The 25,966-nt window shown below is 37.6% G+C and overlaps 1 protein-coding gene across 3 annotated transcripts in view; it reads left to right on the top strand.

Annotated features, from left to right (window-relative positions):
* The window catches only part of LOC126335371 (CBY1-interacting BAR domain-containing protein 1), a 219,290-nt gene that overhangs the window by 32,678 nt on the left and 160,646 nt on the right, over positions 1–25,966 (top strand). For all 3 annotated transcript variants that reach the window (XM_049998578.1, XM_049998577.1, XM_049998579.1), the window contains exon 2: positions 9,857–9,958. In XM_049998578.1, the coding sequence (XP_049854535.1) occupies positions 9,857–9,958 (102 nt within the window). The remainder of the gene's footprint in view (positions 1–9,856; positions 9,959–25,966) is intronic.

Genomic DNA, 25,966 nt, shown 5'->3' with positions numbered 1-25,966 from the left:
AGTTCATTAAAGCACTACACAACCACGACCGACTAATTTTACTCAATTAGTTATACTCAGTGTTCACTTTCCTCTATCTAAAATGTTTATTTGCCTAATTTATTTACCATCGTCGCAACAAGGGTTTGCAGATCACTGGAATAAGTAATCTGATGGCAGTCTCAAAGAATTACCTGTAATCTTTAGTCCACTTGTTGAATCTCAGCTCCATCTACTGAGACACAATGTATGGAGTATGGCCATTGGTAATAAGCTATGCTTTTCGAGAAGTAAGGTCAATTTGAAAAAAGTGACATTTTGTTATACTCTGCAACCCACCATTCTGGACTAAAGGGTTCCAGTTAATCCAGGCCAGTTACTGTGAGACTTTCACGAAATCCACAGAAATCGAGGGTTTTCAAGTGTTTTGTTTCGCTTTGAAAGGGGTATCCCATTTAAAGACTAACTGACACCTGAAGGACACCAGCTTGAGACACTTGAGGTAGAGGACACTCCTGTTAACGAACAAATCAATCTGTTGTTGACCTGCTGCCTTTTTTACGGCTCAGGAATATTTGAGAATCGCCTGGGAGCATTTTTAGCGGATATGTAAGCCACTAGGGAATGAGCTACGAACAGAATGGGAGATGGCATGAGACATACCAGTTATTGAGTTAGTTAGTCTCATGTTTTTACACTGCTCTTCCTACATTTATCTACAGTCATCTGACGTTTCAACTTTCCTGTAAATAACGGTACTGTTTGCAAACAACCTCAAGGAAATTCCTACGTTACCTTTTAAATATGTGTTTGATCGCGTTTCTTCAACTCGTTCAGGCCTCCTCTTTTTGTTATTTTCAAGTGCGATGGTTATATTCCTAGAACTACTAACAAAGCATCATCCATGCTCGTCTAGTGGCTAGCGTTACTGCCTCTAGATCGCAGGGCTCCATGTTCGATCCCTGGCCTGCTTGGCAATTTTCTCTGCCCAGATATTGGGTGTTTGTGTTGTCTTCATCATTTCATCGTCATCATCGTTCATGACAGTGGCTAGACTGGATTGAGTAAAAATTGGGACTTTGTACAGGCGCTGATGACCGTGCAGATGAGCGCCCCACAAACCAAACATCATCATCATCATCATCATCCATACTCGAACAATAGGCGACTGTTAAGCACCATTAGAGGTCATACAGCAGGCGTCTCTTAATATCTCACCCATACAACTCTTTTGAGTCCTACAGTTGGCTTCACATGCTGTAATTTTTGTGCCCACATTCTCATGCTATATCCTGTAACTTATGCAAATGTAGGTGGGTGACCTGCACTAACTGTTTTCAAGGGAGGGCCAAGTTGCGTATTTGTGATTTTCATAATTTTGTACAACATGTTTATACCTCTCCTGCCTGACTTTCTGGTTTTATTGCTGTGAAATTACGACATTCATCTAGGAATACCCTAAGATGTCTCGTTACTACTCTTCTTGGGTTTCATGGTAGATTCACTTTCAGCTGGATTAATGTAGTTTTTTGAGGTACCAATGACAATTTAACATTTCGACACTATCCTTCTAAGTTCATGTAATGCAGCATTACACTAATTTTTCTGTACTTTTTCTATCCCATTTTCCTGATTTCCAAGATGGCCACTGAGTAAGACACCTAGGTTCCTCCACAAAAAGTAATTATTTAAGCATTAATAGTATTAAATTTAAATTAGTTTTAACAGGAGTGGACATGGTGTCACATAAGAGACATGCATCCAGTTTTACATAATTTGCAGGTTGAATCAAGTTTTGGGTAAGGTGCAATTGTTTGTTCATTATATATCATTACCATTGTATGTTGTAACTCTATCCATTTTAATGTTATTATTTTATACTAATGAGCAATATTGACTATGGAGCCTATGTGGTACTATTTATGTGCAATTATTTAATCCAATGGTCGTTATACCACGAGATCACTTTCTGCACATGAAATTATGGTCACATTTCTGGACTTTTCTCTACATTTGTTATTTTTAGTTTCGTTTTATTTATGTCATTTGTCAATTTCCTTCGATGTTTGTAAGTTTGGATTACTTAGCTGACGGTGTATAAAAATTAAAAAAAAAAAGATTTTTTGTGCCTGACGTGATATACTTGCACTAGTGTCTGTTCTTAAAAACAATTCATGGTATTTAAAATCGCAACAGTTACGATGTAGGCCGATTTGTAAGTAACATGAACATTGAAAATTCTATTTAAGTTTCCTTATTAGTATAAATTTCGTTAAGACAAGGCAACTACTAGCTTCAGTAGTGTGTACTCTCACCATAAATGTGTAATTACCAGGTCTTCATCATTCAGCAGCCATGGCTGGACATACTGCGTCAAAACTACAATCAAGTGATTTACAATATAATGAATTACAAAATAACATCTCAACTTTATAAAGGTAATGTATATAGATTATGTCGTGTTCACTGTGTCCATTCGCTTTCTTCACAGTCAAAGAATTCTTGGACCGAGTATAGTGGATGTTGTTTTAGGCCTTCAGCAATTTGTTTCTTGAAGTTGTCCAGTGGCAGGGTCTACAATTCAACAGGTAGTTTGTTGAATATCCCCACAGCGATCAATGGAAAACTGTCTCTTGTTTTGGACAGTCGACATGTTGGTAGATTTATGCCTTCTTTGCTGCGGGTATTATGTTTGTGGATGTTATGCCTCTTGCTGTAGGTGTCTAGGTTTTCCCTTATGAGGATGAGGCATAATAATACATAGTGGCTATAAACAGTAATTATTCCCAATGTTCTTAACAATGGTCTGCAGTGTTACTGGCTGCTGCTTGACGTAATAATTCTTATCGTCTTCTTTTGCAGTAGCAGCACATCCTTGCAGCCTGCCGAATAACCTCATAGCTGTAATCCATACAGAATGTGGCTATGGAACAAAGCAGTTATCAGAAACTGGTCTGTAATCACGTTTTTTAATCTTTGTAGGAGGTATATTCCATGAGAGAGTTTCTTGCATACATGCACAGTGTGTCCATTTCATGACAGTTTGTGGTTGATGGTGAAGCCTAACAGTTTCACAGTTTCTATATGTCAGAGTATGTGTTTTTCCAAGGCTACATCCCAACACTGGGTTTGTTCTTCGTTTACTTTGATCTTGTTGCCGATGAATCATTTTTTAGCGTTTTCGAACTGTACATAAGAATTAATGACTGCTTGAGCAGAATTTTCCCCTTTGGCAATAAGAGTGGTGTCGTGCGCAAATTTTAGTGTCTCACCAACTTCACATTTACAAAAATGACAAAAAAGGAGTGTGGCTATGACCGAGCCTTGTGGTACGCCGTGTTCTATCTTCTGTTCCTGGGATAAACGCTTAACTAAACAATCTTGGGAAATCGAATCCTCTAAAAGCAAAGATAGTTCTATCATTATACACGGAGGGGCAAATAATAGTGGCCCAGAGGAGCGGATACGATTGGAAGTAAATGTATGCATGTAATCACAGCCTCGCCAAATGTATACCCACCATATGATCCACACTGTTTCAAGATTTTTAGGTTTTCTTTATGTCTTGTATTTGGCTTTTAATAGTTCAAGTGCCTTACTTGTACTGGGGCTAGCTGGTAATAACTGCATAAATAGTCATCAATGAGACCTGCAAAACTATTTCACACACCTTCCAGAGAGCTACATAACAATAAATAAGCCTGCCACAGACACATATTTAAACAAACAACTTGCAGCGACTGGAGGTTTCAGGACTCCTCTTGACAAAACTTTACAAACGCTCGACAATATACAAGTAAATTCATCCTACTAACCAATGTGATTCTATCCTCAGTACTTTTCTCATTTTAATTTGCAGCCATATTGCATGCATTTCATTGTAAAATATTAAATACCATACCAGTATGTACAGAAATCCACTTCATAAATCTGGTAAAGGTCAAGTAATTTAGTATGCTCATGTTCTACAATTCAGACTGCTGCCTCACTGCTTCAATTAATCTTTCGTCATGGATTTTAATTTTCAACAAAACAAATAACAAAGCGAAACAGTTTTATAATAAATAAGCAACTTAAAACTAATATTAACCACTAAAACCACAACTAAACGATATGTGAATATCTGTGCATGGATGTACATCGGGAGCTTAGGTGTCCCGTGATCAACAATGGACGAATGACGTCAGCCGTCAAAACCCTGTTTGCTGAGAAAGCTTGACAGTGCAGTGACGTGACGTTATGGGACGGGATGCCCAGTGCTCATGCCGCCAGTTGAAACACACTGCAGAATGTTTTGATGGGACGGGACTTTATGTGACACGATGGTGAGTGTGAATGTCTTCAGTGTGCATGGAACAGTGAAAAGCGGATGACAGTACTCACAGTGGACGAGCAGGTATTCATTATAAAAAGTTACTGAGACCAACAACAAGGTTTGGGGTTAATTTAGTGAAGACACGTGAAAGGGTTGCCAAAATGGATGTCATTTGTCATTCCCAAACAAATATTTTTATTTAATAACAATGTAATCACGAGACACCTGACAGTCACCAAGATTCTTACGAAATACATAGAAAGTGTGAAGATTTTTAAATGAAATTAACAATGTCTAAGGACAATTGCATCATACATAAAATTAGAAATAGTGCTCAAAAATGTAAACTGTGTAACACAGTGAAGGCCTGACTACAAACAAAACTTGCGGTGGCACCGTGATCCCGTAACTGGATCACAACTGTGGGCTAACCCACAACCGACTTGAATATAAGGTCAACAAGTATTAAATTAAAAAAAAATTACAAAGCATACATCTCCATTGGTTATTCTGCTCCGATACAGACAAGCTGCCCAAAGGCTACTCACAACTAAAATAAAAGCAACAGTAGTACTTCTCTGATTGACCCCAAGCACATTCCACATAAACCACATTAAGTACTTAAATTAACTGCCAGGCACCTAAAACACAATTAAAATAATAATGACAATTAAACCCTTAATTTTTTAAAGAAATCAAGAAACTCGTTGTTCAGTTTGCCCAGAGACTTTCATTACACACCTACAAGGGCCTTACAATTAGCAGAGTTACTGAGTCAATTACTTCCTAATCCAATGGCAGCACCACTGTGGCATGGTACCAAAAGAATAACAACAAACTACTCAACCTGAGGCTGGGGCAGGAGATTTGCAGAATTGCGTGTGACCTGGCAACACTGAGGCCTTGTGGAATGATGGGAAAGCTGGGAAAGCAGAAGGAAAACGTGTCCCGGATCAGCAGATGGCAACGTATCAACTGTTAGATTAGATTAATACTTGTTCCATAAATCATGAATATGACACTTCGTAATGAACGTGTCAGGTTAATGAAAGATGTCTGTACACAATATTACATAACACAAAATATTGCATGACACTAATGTTTAAGTTAGTTTTTTTCCCTCCCTTAATTTATATCTAAAAATTCAGTCAATGAGTAGAAGGAGTTGTCATCTAGAAATTCTTTTAATTTATTTTTAAATGTTGGTTGGCTATCTGTCAGGCTTTTGATGCTGTTTGGTAGGTGACCAAAGACTTTTCTCCTGGTGTTATAGCTATGCACACTGCTATTACTTTTGAACTGGGTTGGATTATTAACAACAAATTTCATAAGTGAATATATATACTGTGAGGTTACTGTGAGGATCCCTAGATCCTTAAATAGATGTCTGCAGGATGACCGTGGGTGGGCTCCAGCAATTATTCTGATTGCACGTTTTTGAGCAATGAATACTTTTCTACTCAATGATGAATTACCCCAGAATATGATGCCATACGAAAGCAGTGAATGAAAGTAGGCATAGTAAGCTAATTTACTGAGATTCTTATCACCAAAATTTGCAATAACCCTAATAGCATACGTAGCTGAACTCAGACGTTTCAGCAGACCATCAATGTGTTGCTTCCAGTTTAACCTCTCATCAATGGACACACCTAAAAATTTTGAAAATTCTACCTTTGCTACAGACTTCTGTTCAAAGTCTATATTTATTACTGGAATTGTGCCATTTACTGTATGGAACTGTATATACTGTGTTTTATCAAAATTTAAAGAGAGTCTGTTTGCTGAGAACCACTTAATAATTTTGTGAAAAACATCATTTACAATTACATCACTTAGTTCTTGGTTTTTGGATGTCATTACTATACTTGTATCATCAGCAAAAAGAACTAACTTTGCATCTTCATCAATATGGAATGGTAAGTCATTAATGTATATCAAGAACAGTAAAGGACCTAAGACTGAACCCTGTGGGACCCCGTACTTGATAGGCCCCCAGTTTGAGGAATCAGCTGTTGTTTTAACATTACATGAACCACTTATTTTAACTTTCTGCATTCTTCCAGTTAAGTATGAATTAAACCATTTGTGCACTGCCTCCCTCAAACCATAATGATTCAGCTTATCTAAAAGAATTCCATGATTTACACAATCAAAGGCCTTTGAGAGATCACAAAAAATACCAATGGGTGATGTCCGGTTATTCAGAGCATTTAATAGTTGATCAGTGAAAGCATATACAGCTTTTCTGTTGAAAAGCCTTTCTGAAAACCAAACTGACATTTTGTTAGTACTTTATTTTTACAAATATGGGAGGCTACTCTTGAATATATTACTTTCTCAAACATTTTTGATAGGGCTGTCAGAAGAGAGATTGGGTGATAGTTGTTAACATCCAACGTATCCCCCTTTTTATGCAATGGTTTTACAATGGCATATTTCAGTCTATTGGGGAAACCACCCTGCTCCAAAGAGGTATTACATACGTGGCTGAGAATCCTACTTATCTGTGAGGAACAAGCTTTAAGTATCTTGCTGGAAATGCCATCAATTCCATAAGAAGTTTTACTTTTCAGTGAGTTTATCATTTTACTGATTGCAGAGGGAGAGGTTCGTGGAAATACAGTTGTTTCGAACTGGACAGGTATGGCCTCTTCTATTAGAAGCCTTGCCTCTTCTAGTGAAGCTCTAGATCCTACTTTCTCCACAACATTTAAAAAATGATTATTGAAAATATTTCCAATTTGTTGCCGATACAAGGCTGTCAACATACCAACAACAAACAGCAAAACAAGTTTGATAAAAATTAACATACACAGTAATACATAAACAGGCTATTGAAACAAAAGTTCAGCCCACTCATGACCACTGCATGTAAATCTTCCCAGCAATAACAAGATGCAATGTACAAAGTCATTTAAAAGAATAATTACATAATAATTTAAATAAGATTTTTAAAAAAATCGAGGTGTACCTTTACTAGGGTCTCTTAGGGGCTAATAGACTCTGTAATTAGGATATGCATCAAATTGCAGATGGCTGGTTATACTGTACACCAATAACGTGATGGGCTGCTCAACACAGAGTAAGAGAGTGCACAAATACAAGTATGCACACACACGTGACCCACACATGCATACCTTTAGGCTGCACACACACAATTTCAGTTACAGGCCAAATCCAATTTGCCCCAGGAAGGATCATGAGGTCCATAACAAATACAAATTACAATCTGTAGTTTCAAATAGTCAATATAAACATTGCAAAATACTAGCTTGGCGTAGACAGAAACCTCCAGATTGAGACACAGCATCAAATAGGTCACCAATAGGCATAAAGGAACTGGATTTCTGGCTAGCTCGCATTGGGCAGAATTAACAGTCTTTAAATGCAGTACTTACTAAATAGTCTTCATAGATAATTTCTAACAAATGCCAAGGATACCAATAGCTTCAGGACTCCAGGTAGGCACTGGATAATACTGCAATGCAGCTCATGGTTGACAAGTTGTTCAATACATCTTGCAATATTCAGCACACCACAATTGACTGACGCATATCGTAACCAGGTTACATGCGACAAGAATTGCCCCTTACCCACTAAACTCACCGATAGCAAGGGTAAACACTGCAGGAAAACTCGAGCCCCCATAGCCTGACGGTCAAGTGTTAACTCGCTGAAATCGCTAGGATGCTGACTACTCAGGCACACCCGTCCAGCTCCATGTCAGACACACCACTCGCCACCATACAGTCTCAGAGGGAACACATTACCCATCAAAGATGATACTTTGAGGGTCAGAGTTGATGGAATACATGCACAAGTGGCGCTGGTAGGACCAAGCGTGTACCCTCACAGAAGCTGCCATAAGTCAGTTATGTGCCAACAAAGTCATGGAAACTGTTTGGTCAGTTGTTTGCTAAGAAGTTTAATGGTGTCAAAGTGCCAGCAAAGTGTGTCATGCAACACTTAGTCCAAAAATGGTGTCAGACAGGATCTGTCAAAAAACATTCCGAAACCACCTCACACTTCATAAAACAGAATTGCAGTTCACCTGAAAATGATTCAGAGTCCTACAAAATCAACCCAACGACTATCATAAGAGACCAGCATATAACATCGATCATGCAGATGAATGCTGCACCTGGACGTGTCAAGCATCCCTACTGAATGTCTGTTGTTCACATATTAAAACCAGCAGATGCTCCTCAGCGCCTCTGCTTTTATGAGTGGCTGCTCACTGAGATAACAATGAATGGCTTTGCCATGGTTCTGGTCTTTATGTCTGATGACATATGTCTGATGAAGCCTGGTTTCACCTAAGTGGTTATGCCAATTCATAGAATCATAGGTTCTGGGCAGCAAAGAATCTGCATAACTTTCATGAAACATCATTAATAATTTATTACTATATCTTCATCGTTTACCAGCCATAGCTGGACAGACTGCGTCACAAATACAATGTTTATCAACTAACATTTATACAACACCATATACGAAATTTATATTATAAATAAAAGAAAATAGTTATGCAGTGCACAAGACACATAGAACATAGAGCAAATGAAATATAATTAAACAGGAAAGTAAAACTTCATAGCAGCAAATGAAAATACCATAAAGAAAATGTTTACAAGACCATGTAGATCAAACATAAAGTTTCATTTTGGCAAAATATGTACCTTAAGTAAAACACAAAATTAAATGTGCAGTTAACTGAGAACATAAAAAGAAGATTAAATTTAGGCAAAATTATATATAAAACATAACAATATTTGCATGATCAGAAGCTTGGGGTTTGGTGTGCAGTGTCTACATGCCACATTATTGGTCCCATCTTCTTTCATCAGATGCTGACTCTGGTACGTTAGGTTGCCAACATTTTGAAACCATTTGTGGCAGCATTAACACAAAAGGAAAAGTTACTTCAAACAGGATGGAGCAACTGCCCATACAGCCAGCCAAACCTTGGAGCATGAACTTATTTTCTGGGACAGTGCGCCTAAAATAAATAATCTATATATTTAGCAGAAGTGAGCTGTAAGAGTATTGTGGAAAATAGGTTACAGAGCACTATTCTCAAATTGAAGACAAATAAAAATAAAGGTGTTTGTGACTGCAGTTATTTTGCATTTCATAACACATGTAAACTTCATATATTTCTATTGTCTGAAGTATTAATCTTCTTCTTATTAATTTCATTGCTACTGTTAATTCCTAGTGGAAACAGAATTCTCTGGTACATATCCTTCAACTGCCATAACCTTTCGTGGGTGTCATTCACATGTCAACAAAAAAAGGTCGCAATTTGTGATGATTTGCTCTCCATCGAGTCAAGTAATACTGAATTTATAAATGGGTGATATTAAAAGATGAGAAGGAAGTGAGGCGACAGGGATGAAACACGATTATGAGCTTATTCCCTACGTAATTTGAACATTTTCCCCATTTATAGTTTATTGTTTACATGTGTTTCTTTTGTTACATACTACCTCAAAATTCATCAACCATTTAATTTATTATAAATATGTGAATGATGGTTCTTAAATTTTCTATTCGCAGTGAGCAGCAAGCAAAATTTATTCAAGAAAGAATATCGACAGTTGAAAAACACTTTGCAGATCTTTGTGCAGTGTTTGCAGAATACACCAGAAAAAATGCTAGGTATATTTATTTACAATCCTATTTTGTAGTATGTTCCATAACTATAATATAAGATTTAGAAAGTTCAAATCATGTAACATACATAAAACAATTGTTCCTTTCCTGTAAGCTGTTTGGATGTGGTGTTTCTAATGTCTTTGCTTGCATTATGCTGTGAGACAATATATGTGCTAACGATTTTCTTAAGTCTGGCAGCTGTGTGCCCATTTTCTGTTTGCAGCATGAGTTTATTAATGAACAGATTGTCACAGTTTATGTTTCTGTTGGTTTTTCTTTATGAATTCCAAGTTACACAGTACTAACAATGATGGAATTGTTGGTGTTTTTAGGTTTTGCAGATGTGAGCTACAAGGCTCATTTGGTTCTATAGAATGCACATGTTTGTCTTTTTGTCAAATAAAACTTCTTTACCAGCAGAGGAATAGTGCCATAACATAGTGACTGCTAAAAGACACAGTGTGCAGTGAGCAGTAGCATTTCACTAACACAGCTGTAAAATTTAGTTGACAGACGTGTAACTCATGCTAACTTCATGAAAATGTGTTTTTGATGCCAGTACACATTTCAAATCCAGGCAATTCAAGAAGTTAATAATAATAAAAATAATAATAATAACAATAATAGCTTTATTCAACATCGAATGGTACACTGCACATGTACAAAGAAACAGTAATGATTAAAGTTATTTGTACAATACACAAGACAAATTCTTCTGAATGCGTCATTAATTTACAACAAAATTATAATAAGATGTTTACTGATTTCTATTCACATAATTTCACAAAGCATTTGTTGTTCTTCATATAAGTATGGTACTCTTCTAATGAGTAGAAAGGGTGTTTTACTAAATATTTCTTAAGTTGATGTTTCAGTTTAATTGTAGGAAGAGCCATGACTGCACAAGGCAGTGCATTAGCTAATCTTATACCTGCATACTGAGGCCCCCTTTCGTAAAGTGCTGTTCTGTGGCTGCCAGTGTAAACTCTTTCTTTATTTCTAGTATTGTACTGGTGGAAATCTGAATAAGTGTTTGGGTGCAGTCTTTTCACAAGCAATATGGCTTTTAGAATGTATGTGTTTATAACAGTTAACACCTCTGTTTTTGGAAACAAGTTGCGACAAGATTCCCTATATTTTGCTCCACAGATTATTCTCACACCCTTTTTTGAAGAATGAGTAGCTTATCTAGATTAGCTTTGGTTGTTGCCCCCCAAATTTCAATAACGTAGTTCAAGTGAGAGGAGAAAAGAGAATGGTATGCAGTCTTTCGGACTAGGTGTCTGTACAGAACTTGCTAATAGTACTGATTGCAAATATATTTTTTGACAACTTAGTGGCTAGGGAGTCAATATGACTGTCCCATTTCAGGTTGCTTTGGATTGTTATGCCAAGGAATTTTACACTAGACTCTTTCTTTACCAATTAGTTGCCCATGTATAATTTAATTTCAGTATTCAAACTACTTTTGTTAAACTCCATCAAACATGTTTTACTGGTGCTTACATTTAAATGGCTTTCATAAAAAAACTGAACAATTTCTTTTGTCACATTATTGCAGTCAGCCTCTAGTTCATTACGTGATTCCTTTTTACATACAATGGATGTGTCATCGGCATACAGAACAATTTTGGAATTTATAGTACAGTATTTAATATCATTTACATAGATCAAGAACAGAAGGGGGCCCAACACCAAGCCCTGGGGCACACCACATTTTATGCATGTGATCTCTGATTTGTAGACACCACTTTCCGTTTTAAGTAGAACAAATTGTTTTCTATTGCTCATATAACACTTTACTAGGTCATAAGCAGCGCCTCTAATGTCCATTTTCCATAGCTTGTCTAATAGGATGTCAACGTTCACACAGTCAAAGGCTTTTCCAGGTCTAGGTATACACCTGCCACATGTTCCTTGCTTTCGATACCTCCTATCACCTCTTCAATTAGTTGAGCAGCTGCAGTGCTAGTTGATTTACCTTTTAGGAATCCATTTTGATTTTTGAACATCAGGTTGTGTTTATTAAGAAAATTTATAATCCTGATGTATATAACTTTCTCAACTATTTTGGAAAAGACAGGAAGGATTGAGACTGGTCTGTAGTTTTCTATTTTGTTGTTGTCGCCTTTCTTAAAAATGGGTGTTACCTGTGATAGTTTGAGTCTGTCTGGAAAGGTGCCTGATTCTATTATGCAAGGCAGCCTGGCAAATAATAAAACAAGAGAATACACCAAAACGCACAGAAACAGCTCTGCTACATCCTGAAGAATTAAATGAGTACGTTTTAAACTCAGTTAAAGAAATAAGTAACAGTATCAAAGCAACAAATTCATCCACAATGAACCTTGTTGGAACACCACTGCCTGTTAACCTGGCATTTCAATGGAGGGCTGTCACACCTGCTGATGTTATAAAAGCTGTATCCAAATTTTCAGGTTCTAAAAGTATGGACTGTTATTGGTTGTCAAATAACATAATTAAAAAGACAATACACTCAATCGCCAAACCATTAGCTTATATTTTTAATAAATGTGTAGAATTTGGAGTTTTTCCGGATGCACTCAAGGTACCAAAAGTTGTCCCAGTTTTTAAAAAAGGAGACAAACATCTCCCCCAAAGCTACAGACCAGTCTCCATTGTTCCAATATTCTCAAAGGTATTTGAGGCGCTGATACACACACAAATAAGCAACTTCTTTGAAAAACATAATATCCTATGTAACAATCAGTTTGGCTTTCGAAAGGGAAAGAACACAACAGGGGCCATCTTGGAAATCATTGACCAAACCTTAACAGCTTTTGAAAATAATAACATGGTATCACTGGTATTATGTGACCTAAGCAAAGCTTTCGATTGCATTCCTGTTGATATACTACTGGCGACTAGAGTTTTATGGGGTGAGAGGGAGCACTTTATCTGTGATAAATTCTTATTTAAGTAACCGAAAACAATTTGTTTCAGTCAGAAATTTAAATTCTTCCGTCATGGAAATCAGCACAGGTGTACCACAAGGATCTATCCTTGGACCCATCTTCTTCATTGTCGCTATTAATGATTTACCTAAAAATATAGCTCACCCTGTTGTGTAACTTCCTGGCAGATTAAAACTGTGTGCCCAACCGAGACTCGAACTCGGGACCTTTGCCTTTCACGAGCACTTGTCTGCGAAAGGCAAAGGTCCGGAGTTCGAGTCTCGGTCGGGCACACAGTTTTAATCTGCCAGGAAGTTTCATATCAGCGCATACTCCGCTGCAGAGTGAAAAATCTCATTCTGGAAATACCCTGTTGTGTGTTATGCTGACGATGCAACACTACTTACCACACATCAGAACATTTCAGATCTGAATAACCTAACAAAAGAAACACTAGATAAGGCCCTGGACTGGTTTGCAGCCAATAAGCTCCTATGCAACCCTGACAAAACATGACAGCTTTTAATGGGAACATCAAATGAAGTAGGCAATAAGTCGGTAAAACTCTTAGGTATTCACATTGACACAAAACAATATTGGGAGGAACATGTCAATCATGTATGTGAAAAAAATTCTCAGGTGGCATACCTTCTCTTGAAACTAAGGGAGGTAGTGAGCTTGGAGTACCTCAGAGTGACATACTTTGGGCTATTCCAGTCACATATTTCATATGGTCTGATTATACGGGGGCACTCCCTTCACATCAAAAACATATTGAAATTACAAAAAAAAGTCATACGTATAACATGTAAAAGAGGTCATAGGGAGCACTGTCATCCTCTTTTTTCCAGACTCAGAATACTTACAATTATAAATTTATACATCTATGTGTCTGTACTCTATATTAAATATAATATTTAAGAATTTATTGCCAGAAGGAAAATACACGAACACAACACCAGGGCTAATGGTAATTTAGACATACCGTGCCACAGATTAGCCAGAACAGGAAATTCCCACAAAGTTAACCCACTCAAAATGTTCAATAAACTGAGAGTTAATGTTCAGTCTATGGATACAAATTCTTTTAAAATTAAGTGGTACAGCTGGCTGTCAGATCATCCATTCTGTGACATTAAAGAATTCTTTGAGATGCCTGAGGAGAATATAAGCATTTAAAAGTTGTCTGTAGTTAAATATATTATTTTGTGCTGTGGTTAATCATGTGTAATTACAAAGTTTATACTATAAACAATAAAATACCATATTATATTAGATTATAAGATAGCTTGTTGCGTTAACTTTTAAAAGCTATCCTTTGTAATTTGGTGCACTGTCATGCTTCAAATGTATTCTATAATGTATTGACCGAAGTTTATTTTATTGTTCTGTATGTACTAGAACATCTTGTATGACGAAGCCAATATCATTGTAAAATGATCTACGGTGAATAAAATTCTTGATATTCTTGATTCTTGATTGTTGACTGTTGCAGACAGAGGTACAGAGACATTTTGGCTACAGGCTTTTAAAACATTAGTATTTAGGCCATCATGCCCAGCTGAATTAGAGGGTTTTAGAGAGCTAATGATGCCCATTATTTCTGCACAGTTTGTGGGAGCTAGATACATACTATGGTCACATGTATTGCCTTTAAAACGGTAGTGCATGTTTTTATGTTTGTCACTTATGGCTTCCCCTACGGAAGAAAAATATTCATTAAAAATATTTGCAATTTCCAGTTGGTCTTTTATGAGCATACCATTGTGATTAATAGTAAAGTCCATACAGGATTTGTCATTGCAGGTTCTAAAACTGTTTATGACTGCCCAGATGCCAGCAGTTACGTTGTGTGAGTTTTGAAGCTTATTTGCAACATAGTTGCTCCTAGTCTGTGAGAGTAAGTCCTTATAGCGTGCTTGATATATTTTGAAGGCTTCCTTTACCTCAGGAATCTCTCTATTATTCAGCATTGCACTGTGCAGTAGTTTTAATTTTTCCCTTGCTTCAGTGACATTACTATTTACCCAAATATTTTTGTTTATATTTTTTGTTTGTTTCATTTTTGTGATTACAACTGGGCATGTGGTATCAAGGCAGTAATAGAAGTCAGCAGCAAAGGTATCATATGAAAAGCTATTATTTTCAAACCATTTTATTTGTGCTAGAATGCAGTTTAGTCTATTTATGTTGTCATTATACATTATTCTTTTAGTTACAAACTGTTGCTTTGTAGTGACAGTGGGGGCCTCATGGAGCTCCAATTTAAGCTGTACAGCATGGTGATCTGAGATGGCTAGTTTTAAAACCGATGCACTGTGGGATAGGTGGGTCATGTTTGTTATTATGTTGTCAAGACATGTTTTACTATTGCCAATTTCTCTAGTGGGTTCCCGAATGAGTGGGGTCAGGTTCAATTCATCAAACAGACGATGTAACTTTTTGGTGCTGGCATCATAATCATAGCTAACACTTGGTTTAAGAACCATGAAAGAAGGCTGTATACATGGAAGAACCCTGGAGATACTAAAAGGTATCAGATAGATTATATAATGGTAAGACAGAGATTTAGGAACCAGATTTTAAATTGTAAGACATTTCCAGGGACAGATGTGGACTCTGACCACAATCTATTGGTTATGACCTGTAGATTAAAACTGAAGAAACTGCAAAAAGGTGGGAATTTAAGGAGATGGGACCTGGATAAACTGAAAGAACCAGTGGTTGTACAGAGTTTCAGGGAGAGCATAAGGGAACAATTGACAGGAATGGGGGAAAGAAATACAGTAGAAGAAGAATGGGTAGCTTTGAGGGATGAAGTAGTGAAGGCAGCAGAGGATCAAGTAGGTATAAAGACGAGGGCTAGTAGAAATCCTTGGGTAACAGAAGAAATATTGAATTTAATTCACGAAAGGAGAAAATATAAAAATGCAGTGAATGAAGCAGGCAAAAAGGAATACAAACGTCTCAAAAATGAGATCGACAGGAAGTGCTAAATGGCTAAGCAGGGATGGCTAGAGGGCAAATGTAAGGATGTAGAGGCTTATCTCACTAGGGGTAGGATAGATACTGCCTACAGGAAAATTATAGAGACCTTTGGAGAAAAGAGAACCGCTTGTATGAATATCAAGAGCTCAGATGGAAACCCAGTTCTAACCAAAGAAGGGAAAGCAGAAAGGTGGAAGGGTATATAGAGGGTCTATACAAGGGCGATGAACTTGAGGACAATATTATGGAAATGGAAGAGGATGTAGATGAAGACGAAATGGGAGATACGATACTGCATGAAGAGTTTGACACAGCACTGAAAGACCTGAGTCGAAATAAGGCCCCGGGAGTAGACAACATTCCATTAGAGCTACTGACGGCCTTGGGAGAGCCAGTCCTGACAAAACTCTACCATCGGGTGGGCAAGATGTATGAGACAGGCGAAATACCCTCAGACTTCAAGAAGAATATAATAATTCCAATCCCAAAGAAAGCAGGTGTTGACAGATGTGAAAATTACCGAACTATCAGTTTAATAAGTCACAGCTGCAAAATACTAACACGAATTCTTTACAGACGAATGGAAAAACTAGTAGAAGCCGACCTCGGGGAAGATCAGTTTGGATTCCGTAGAAATACTGGAACACGTGAGGCAATACTGACCTTACGACTTATCTTAGAAGAAAGATTAAGGAAAGGCAAACCTACGTTTCCAGCATTTGTAGACTTAGAGAAAGTTTTTGACAATGTTGACTGGAATACTCTCTTTCAAATTCTAAAGGTGGCTGGCGTAAAATACAGGGAGCGAAAGGCTATTTACAATTTGTACAGAAACCAGATGGCAGTTATAAGAGCCGAGGGACATGAAAGAGAAGCAGTGGTTGGGAAGGGAGTAAGACAGGGTTGTAGAATCTCCCCGAAGTTATTTAATCTGTATATTGAGCAAGCAGTAAAGGAAACGAAAGAAAAATTCGGAGTAGATATTAAAATCCATGGAGAAGAAATAAAAACTTTGAGGTTCGCCGATGACATCGTAATTCTGTCAGAGACAGCAAAGGACTTGGAAGAGCAGTTGAATGGAATGGACAGTTTCTTGAAAGGAGGATATAAGATGAACATCAACAAAAGCAAAACGAGGATAATGGAATGCAGTCAAATTAAATCAGGTGATGCTGAGGGAATTAGATTAGGAAATGAGACACTTAAAGTAGTAAATGAGTTTTGCTATTTGTGGAGCAAAATAACTAATGATGGTCGAAGCAGAGAGGATATAAAATGTAGACTGGCAATGGCAAGGAAAGCGTTTCTGAAGAAGAGAAATTTGTTAACATTGAGTATAGATTTAAGTGTCAGGAAGTCATTTCTGAAAGTATTTGTATGGAGTGTAGCCATGTATGGAAGTGAAACATGGACGATAAATAGTTTGGACAAGAAGAGAATAGAAGCTTTTGAAATGTGGTGCTACAGAAGAATGTTGAAGATTGGGTGGATAGATCACGTAACTAATGAGGAGGTATTGAATAGGATTGGGGAGAAGAGAAGTTTGTGGCACAACTTGACCAGAAGAAGGGATCGGTTGGTAGGACATGTTCTGAGGCATCAAGGCCAATTTAGTATTGGAGGGCAGTGTGGAGGGTAAAAATTATAGAGGGAGACCAAGAGATGAATACACTAAGCAGATTCAGAAGGATGTAGGTTGCAGTAGGTACTGGGAGATGAAGAAGCTTGCACAGGATAGAGTAGCATGGAGAGCTGCATCAAACCAGTCTCAGGACTGAAGACCACAACAACAACATCATTTGTTAATAAATCTATATTTATATCCCCTGTAACTATAATATTTACTTGACCATTTGGCCCAGAAAATGTTGTGTCTATATATACAAGCAAGTAAGAAAGATTTACAAAAAAGGTATCTGTATTTGCTGCAGGTGGCCTGTAAACACTGATAATTGTTATGTTATCTCTACCCCATTTTAGGTTTATTGCAGCAAATTTGAGACTCCTTCCAAGCAGAAGGCACTCACATCAATAACATTAAAATTACTTTCATTTACAGTGAAAATTGCTACACCTCCCCCAGTCTTGTCTTTTCTACTGAAGGCTGTGCACAATTTCATACAAAATGGTTGACTAATGCTAATCAGAGCTTCATTGTACCAATGTTCAGTTACAAGTAATATATCGGGTTTATCAATCCATGAAATTACATCTAGATCATTATGCTTATTTCTAAGACTACCAAGATTCTGGTGTATGATTTTAAGGCTGAGTTTTACCTGCTGGACCTTAGACGATAATTTTGGACGAGCAATGAGGCCAGCAGGCTTTACAAGTTTCTCTCGCTTGCCAGTGGTGGCTGGTGTTGTGGCAGATTTTGTTGAGGTGGGTTGTACCACCCCATGGCAATGGACTTCTTTTCATCACTTTGTGAACAATGTCACCTGACTTCCTCAATAATTTTGCTACTAACGATCTTTTTGCCTCTTTTGTTCATGTGCAGACCATGAGATGTGTGCAGCTCCCTTTCTAGATAGCTGACATCTACTAGAGACACATTCTGAAATTTACTACATAGAGCTTTAATCCTGTCATTTGTTTTATGAACTTCCCGGTTCACAATAGACTTTCGTAAGATCATGCCTCTGTGGAATGTTGACAACAATTGTTTTAGTGTCATTTAACTTACCCAGTACCATTTTCATATGTCTAATTGCATCATTTGCTTGATTTCTTGCTACATCATATGAACCTCCCATAATAATAACACAGTCATTGGATGAGAAGGAGTCACAATCCTGCATGCACGGCTTCACTACAGCAGAAAGAGGGGCTCCAGGCTGGATGTGGCCTACCACTGCAAAGTTGCCTTGCATATTTGCGATGTTTTGCGCTATTTCACGTCCATGGCTGTCTCCATATAATAGAATCCGGCCCTGCTTGTGTTTCTGATTGTAGTTGTTTTTTCTGTTTTTCTCTAGGGACTATTTCTTGCGTGTAATTTCACAGATTCCATTTCCTTGGACGGTTTGTTGAAGTTCAGTTTCACATTTTGCACATGAGTTTGGGACTTTGTGTTTTCTGAACTTATCACTGACAGTTTTTTTGCTGCTTGAAGGATTACTTCTAGTTTGCACAGACTGAACTTGTTCTTGTTCCACTATTTTGTCGAGAATTTGAAACCTGTTTTGAGTAATGACGGCAGGAAAGCTTTCCTTGGTTTTTAGTTTAGGCCTACATTCATTCATCAGGCGCTGTTGTTCAAATTCACACAACTTCTTATTTAAGAGAGTAACTTTAGCATTTAGGCTCTGGATTTCACTTACCATATCGCCGACTAGTACAGATAATTCACACCTACACTCACAAATTTTTGCTTTATGATAGTTATCTGAATTCTGAACGTAGCACTGACTACAGTTCCAGCATGTTATAAATTCATTATTTTCTTTCACAGATGAGTCCACTTTTGCACATCGAAAATGATACGAGTTATTACATTCCTTGCATGTGATTCCGGTTAAACAGTGTAGTCACTTGAGACATAGCAAGGTGGAATACTTCCATTTATTGCAGGTCTACTCCTTAAATAACTTTTTTTGTTTTCTATTATACATGTGATTCATATAGTATACATCCTTGAAATCTTCAGATTCTTACATAACCTAAGCTATATTTCAATAAACTTTAGTAAGGCAATTTCTGGCAGGATATATATACTTTTGGAGTAAAGGAGACAAATAACCTATAGCAGAAACACTGAGTTGTAAACAGGCACACAAAAAGGAACGCAACCTTTGACAGGTTTTGGAAGATGTCATATGATTTCCAGTCAGTCAGTGGTTAGCATTCAAGTAGCACAATTACTATGTAGGCTGTTAAATAGTCATTAATGAATCCACATCTTATTTTCAGTATTTGGTTTTCATTATGTAATTTTCAGTCAGTCAGTAGTTAGCATTCAGTGAGAATGGCGACTATGTATATTGTTAGTCGGTCTTCAACATGTAGGATTCAATAGTCAGCCTGCTCATAAATTTGTTAGTCAAGATGTTTTGTTATTATGTCACATGTGAGTTCATGCAACCACTTATAGTCCATTTAGTTTACCAATCTATGTTAAGAAATTGATGTTTTAACTGGGTTTAATATTAATTAATAGGAAGAAAATGACAATGTAAATTTTAGTGTTGTGTCTCTGTGTATCCAGTAACTGTTCACCACTTTGAATAACCACATGAGGACAATTAAAGAGGAAATTATATGAGATTTATGGTATATCAGACAGGTTTGTAAAGTTTCACACTCTCATTAACTTCAGTAATTTAAATTAAAATGATATTTACAGTGTTTTTTGAAATATTAAGCACATAATTGATTGATTCCAAACTCTTGTTAGGTATTCTGAAATGTTCCCTACTTTGCAACATAAATACTTTTAATTCTTCCCAACTGTAACAGAATAGTGTCACCTATGTACAATATGACATTACACAAAACAATACTAATTAAGGGCAACTCATGTGACATTGTGAACATCTTATATAATATTGCTGGAAAGTACTAATTATTTTTCATCACTCATGTAGTATCCATTCAGAGAGAGTTATGTCTTTTTTTAATTTAGAAAAAAAAATCTTTTAGCACTGAGATTCACAAGCATATTATGAACAGGTAATCTGAATTCAAGTAAGAATTCTGTGACTGAAACAATATTTTCAAATGAACAAGTGAAGAGATATAAAAGAGAAGATTTTGACATCAAAACAGAAAGGATAAATTGCACTGTTCGACATGGGTTCTATTTCTGATGTTAAAGTATGTGCTTGTAGACCATTTTACCGTGGAAAATTCAAATATGTAAACAAAATATCATTGTCAGGGATACTTTTTATTTAATATGTATATATATGTATATTCGCAATTCATGGCAAACACAGAGACGTTATAGAGAAATACGGGTATCTTGCCACATCCACTAGTAATAGAACGTGATAATTTCTTGTGCAACAGCAGGTGGGAAGAATCAGACATCATTACGTTATCCCCCGCCACACCTATGTCATTAAGACCACCTGAAACATCTCATTAACTCGAACGAGGACAGCCGGTCGCTGCCTCGGCAGTAAAGCTTCACGCCTCCTAGGGGCAGGTGCATCGAGTTTACAACAGTGGTGTTAGCCGCAATTTGTGTCAGTCTTAACGAGTGGGTGTTTTGGCTGAAAAGTAACTGACTGTCATTTTTCCGTGCACAGTTGAATTTTTTAGTTCCTGTGTGTAAACTGATTGAGCCTAGTGCTGAAGGTAAAACTACTGCTTGTTTTTACGCATCAGCGTTCCTATAGTTCCCCACTATTAATTTTATACAGGTGTATTACCAAAGTGGTATTTTTAAATTTGCAGAAATGCCACGTCGTCGTGGATGTCGATATAAGCCGGACAACTTCTGCTACATCTGTGGGAAGTTCACTTTTGCCAGAAATAGGAAGAAAATTTCCTCAGTCATAGAGAAAGCATACAAACATTACTTGGGAGTAGAGGTAGGAGACCAAGATAAAGAATGGGCACCACATTTCTGCTGTGCTACATGTTACTGCAAAGTAATTCAGTGGTGGAAAGGTAAAGAGAATGTGGCGTTGTTTGCTGTTCCCATGGTGTGGAGGTAGCCTAAGGACCATGTTACTGATTGTTATTTCTGTCTAACAAAAATTCAGAGTTTTACAAACAAAAAGTCGATGAGGCACATTGTTTACCCAGATCTGCCTTCAGCGAGAATGCCAGTGCAGCATTCCGACAACCTTCCAGTACCTTCAAGAGCTCAAGGTCAAATTCTGAGTGACAGTGAAATAAGTAGAACTGAAGAAATCACAGATGATGATTCTTTATATCACTGCACAAGTGTGTCATCGCCACATTTGTTAACACAGGCAGACTGAAATGATTTTGTACATGATCTAGGACTAAGTAAACAAAAGGCGCAGATGCTTGGTTCAAGATTACAAGGGTATAATCTACTGCACCAAAGTACTAAAATCAGTGTGTTCAGGCACAGAGATTCTTATTTTTCAACTGACAAAGCACTGACATTTTGCAATGACGTTGCTGGCCTGATGAAAGTGCTGAACTTCACTTATATTTCACAGGAGTGGAGACTTTTCATAGATGCATCGAAAACAAGTCTGAAGGGTGTTTTGCTCCATAACGGAAATAAAATACCCTCTGTTCCAGTAGCTTACGCTGGTTTGACAAAAGAGAATTACGAATTTGTACAAAGGATGCTAAATTCATTAAAATACGATGAACACAAATGGAAAATATGTGCAGATTTCAAGGTAATTGCTATGGTACAGGGAATGCAACAAGGCTACACAAAGTATGCCTGTTTTCTTTGCAAGTGGGATGGTCGAGACCAAAATTCTCACTACGTGAAAAAGAAATGGCCTAGGCGAAGATGGAAAGTTGGAGAAAAGAATATACAACATGAAAGTATGGTAGCTCCTGAATACATACTACTTCCATCACTTCACATCAAACTTGGCCTGGTGAAACAATTTGTGAAGGCCATGGATCCAACAGGCTGTGGGTTTGCATATCTAGCTACCAAATTCCCCCGTCTTTCATCTGCAAAAATAAAGGAAAGTGTATTTGTGGGCCCACAAATCAGGGAGCTGCAGAAAGATGCAAATTTTGAAGCATGTTTAACTTATAAATAAAAAACCGCATGGGACTGTTTCAAGATGGTGTCGGAAAACTTCCTCGGAAGAAGAAGAGCTACTAACTACAAAGCAATGGTGAAGGATATGATCAAAGCATATCAGGATTTGGGGTGCAATATGTCTTTGGAGGTACATATGATGGACTCTCATCTGGACTACTTCACAGAGAGTTGTAGTGACGTATCGGATGAACATGGGGAAAGATTCCATAAAGACATTTCTCCATAGAAAGGCGCTATGAAGGGAAGTGTGTATCTTCTATGTTAGCAGATTATTGCTGGAATATCATTCGAGAGAAGAAAGATTCACAATACAAGAGAAAAAAGTGATGTGCATTACAAGGCAGTGGCTCATTGTTCGTCAATTTTCTGTAATTTCTCATGTCAAATAAATGCTTTGAAGTGTATACACAAAGGTTACTATGTTATATGTTAGATCCCACTCTCCATTAATGTGATGAACTTATAACATCATAAAGATGTACATTTGTTTGTCGAATTTCACCTCACGTTTGCTGCACTGTATCAGGAACTGAAAAGAGAAATAAAATTGCAATTACTCATAAACTATCCCTGACAGAAAAAAACCGAAAACAGTTTTCAATTCAGCACTCAAAATACAACTAGGATCACAATATTTTTATCAGAAATAGAAAAAAAGTTTTTTTTGTAGAACAGTGTTATCTGTAACTTGGTTTTAGTATTGAAGGATTCTTTACAGAGAAAATAAACTAATCAGTAATCAGAAACAAACAAAACTTTAAATTATGGGTAGTTACTGCAGGGTGATTCAAAAAGAATACAACTTTAGGAATTTAAAACTCTGCAACGACAAAAGGCAGAGCTATGCACTATCTGTCGGCGAATTAAGGGAGCTATAAAGTTTCATTTAGTTGTACATTTGTTCGCTTGACGTGCTGTTGACTAGGCGTCAGCATCAGTTGATGCTAAGATGGCGACCGCTCAACAGAAAGCTTTTTGTGTTATTGAGTATGGCAGAAGTGAATCGACGACAGTTGTTCAGTGTGCATTTCGAATGAAGAATGGTGTTAAACCTCCTGATAGGTGGTATATTAAACGTTGGTATAAACAGTTTACAGAGAATGGGTGTTTGTGCAAAGGGAAAAGTTTTGGACGGCTGAGAACGAGTGATGAAAATGTATCACGCATCCAGCAAGCATTTATTCGCAGCCCAGGAAAATCGACTCGCAGAGCTAGCAGAGAGCTGCAAATTCCACAACCAACTGTATGGAGAGTCCTACGAAAAAGGTTAGTTATGAAACCTTATCGTCTGAAATTGGTTCAAGCACTGTCTGCAGCTGATAAGATTAAAAGAATTGATTTCTGTGATTTTATCCTTGCTCAAATGGAAACAGATGAATCTTTCGTTTCAAAGATTGTGTTTAGTGATGAAGCAACTTTCCACACTAACGGGAAAGTCAACCGTCACAATGTCTGTATATGGGGCACTGAGAATCCGCGGGAAACAACTCAGTATGAACGTGACTCGCCTAAAGTGAACGTTTTCTGTGCCATTTCAGCCAATAAAGTTTTTGGTCCCTTTTTCTTCGAAGGTGCTACTGTAACTGGACTACAGTATCTGGAGATGTTAGAGAATTGGCTGTTCCCTCAGCTCGAACAAGAAGCACAACAATTCATATTTCAGCAGGATGGAGTGCCACCACATTGGCACTTATCTGTCCGTAACTACCTGAACGTCAACTACCCGAGGCGATGGATCGGCCGCCAGGCAGCCTGTGACAGAGCACTTCATCACTGGCCTCCAAGAAGCCCTGATCTTACCCCCTGTGATTGTTTCTTATGGGGGTATGTTAAGGATATGGTGTTTCGGCCACCTCTCCCAGCCACCATTGATGATTTGAAACGAGAAATAACAGCAGCTATCCAAACTGTTACGTCTGATATGCTACAGAGAGTGTGGAACGAGTTGGAGTATCGGGTTGATATTGCTCGAGTGTCTGGAGGGGGCCATATTGAACATCTCTGAACTTGTTTTTGAGCGAAAAAAAACCTTTTTAAATACTCTTTGTAATGATGTATAACAGAAGGTTATATTATGTTTCTTTCATTAAATACACATTTTTAAAGTTGTGGTATTCTTTTTGAATCACCCTGTATAATACCTCTGAGAGGAAAACACTGTACAAATGGCATGAAAAGTGCACTGCTACTATATGACATAGCTATGGAAGCTGAGTAGCTGATGCAGCATTTCTGTCAACTCCTGTGGTGCCACTACCCAGATGGTGTTTGTGATCAGGAGCACTCTGTGATGAGGTAATGCCAGACTTGCATATAAATCGGTCCATAGTCAGTCTGAATCAGTTGTAATGCAATCAGTGAAGTACACTGATTAGCATATTGATTTCGTTTATGGTCCTTCTTTGGGGACTATGTCCACCCCGGCATGCAGATTGTTTTTTCTTGGCTCGACGACATCTACCAGTACGCCAATACAACGTATCACATGGCTCACAGTTTATGTTCATGGTTTGAAGAGCACTAGAATGAGTTTACCATACTCTCCTGGCCACCAAACACCCTGGGTTTAAACCCAATTGAGAATCTGTGGAACCACCTCGATCAGGCCATTTGTACCATGGATCCTCAACTGAGAAACTTAGCACAGCTGGTCACAGCTCTGAAGCCAGCATGGCTCCACATTACTTTTGGCACCTTCCAGAACCTCACTGACTCTCATCCTGCATGTCTTGCAGCAGTCTGTACTGCAAAAGATGGTTGTTTGGGCTTTAATGTGACTGGACAACTTGTAATCACTCTAAGAAAAGAACATGAACACTTATTATGCCACATGAGAGGAGCCAATTAGGTATCTACTTATATTTATATGACGTAAAATGTTCTGGTCAATGTAAAGGGTACGAAAAATTTGCTTATTAGAAACTCTGCCAATAGGGCAAACAACTGCCATTTTGTATGCTTTGGCACAATGCTGGAAGTTGTTCCATTCTCTAGCTGTTGTTAATATTGTTAATGAGCAGGGAAGCTAGAAAACATGGAAACAGAAATGCAAAGGTTCAATCTAGATGTAGTGAGGATCTGTCAAGTGAAATGGAAAGAAGATAAGGATTTCTCATCAGACGAATCTGGGGTAAAACTGAAACCCGCAGAAAGTAGTATATTGGGAGTAGGCTTCATTACAAATAAGAAGGTAGGTCAGGGAGCATGTTGCTTTAAGGAATTCAGTGATCAGATTATTCTCATCAGAATCATCATCCAACCAAAGGCAACAACAATAATTCACCTACACATACTGATGCCAGAATCATAAGATGAAGAGCTAGGAAGAGCATAAGAGAATATGACAGGTAACACAGTATGTAAAGGGAGGTGATAATCTAATAATGACAG

This window comes from Schistocerca gregaria, chromosome 2, assembly GCF_023897955.1.
Source record: "Schistocerca gregaria isolate iqSchGreg1 chromosome 2, iqSchGreg1.2, whole genome shotgun sequence".
Lineage (NCBI taxonomy): Eukaryota > Metazoa > Arthropoda > Insecta > Orthoptera > Acrididae > Schistocerca > Schistocerca gregaria.
The sequence above is the reverse complement of the archived record's forward strand: the minus strand, read 5'-3'. Positions and strand labels throughout refer to the sequence as shown.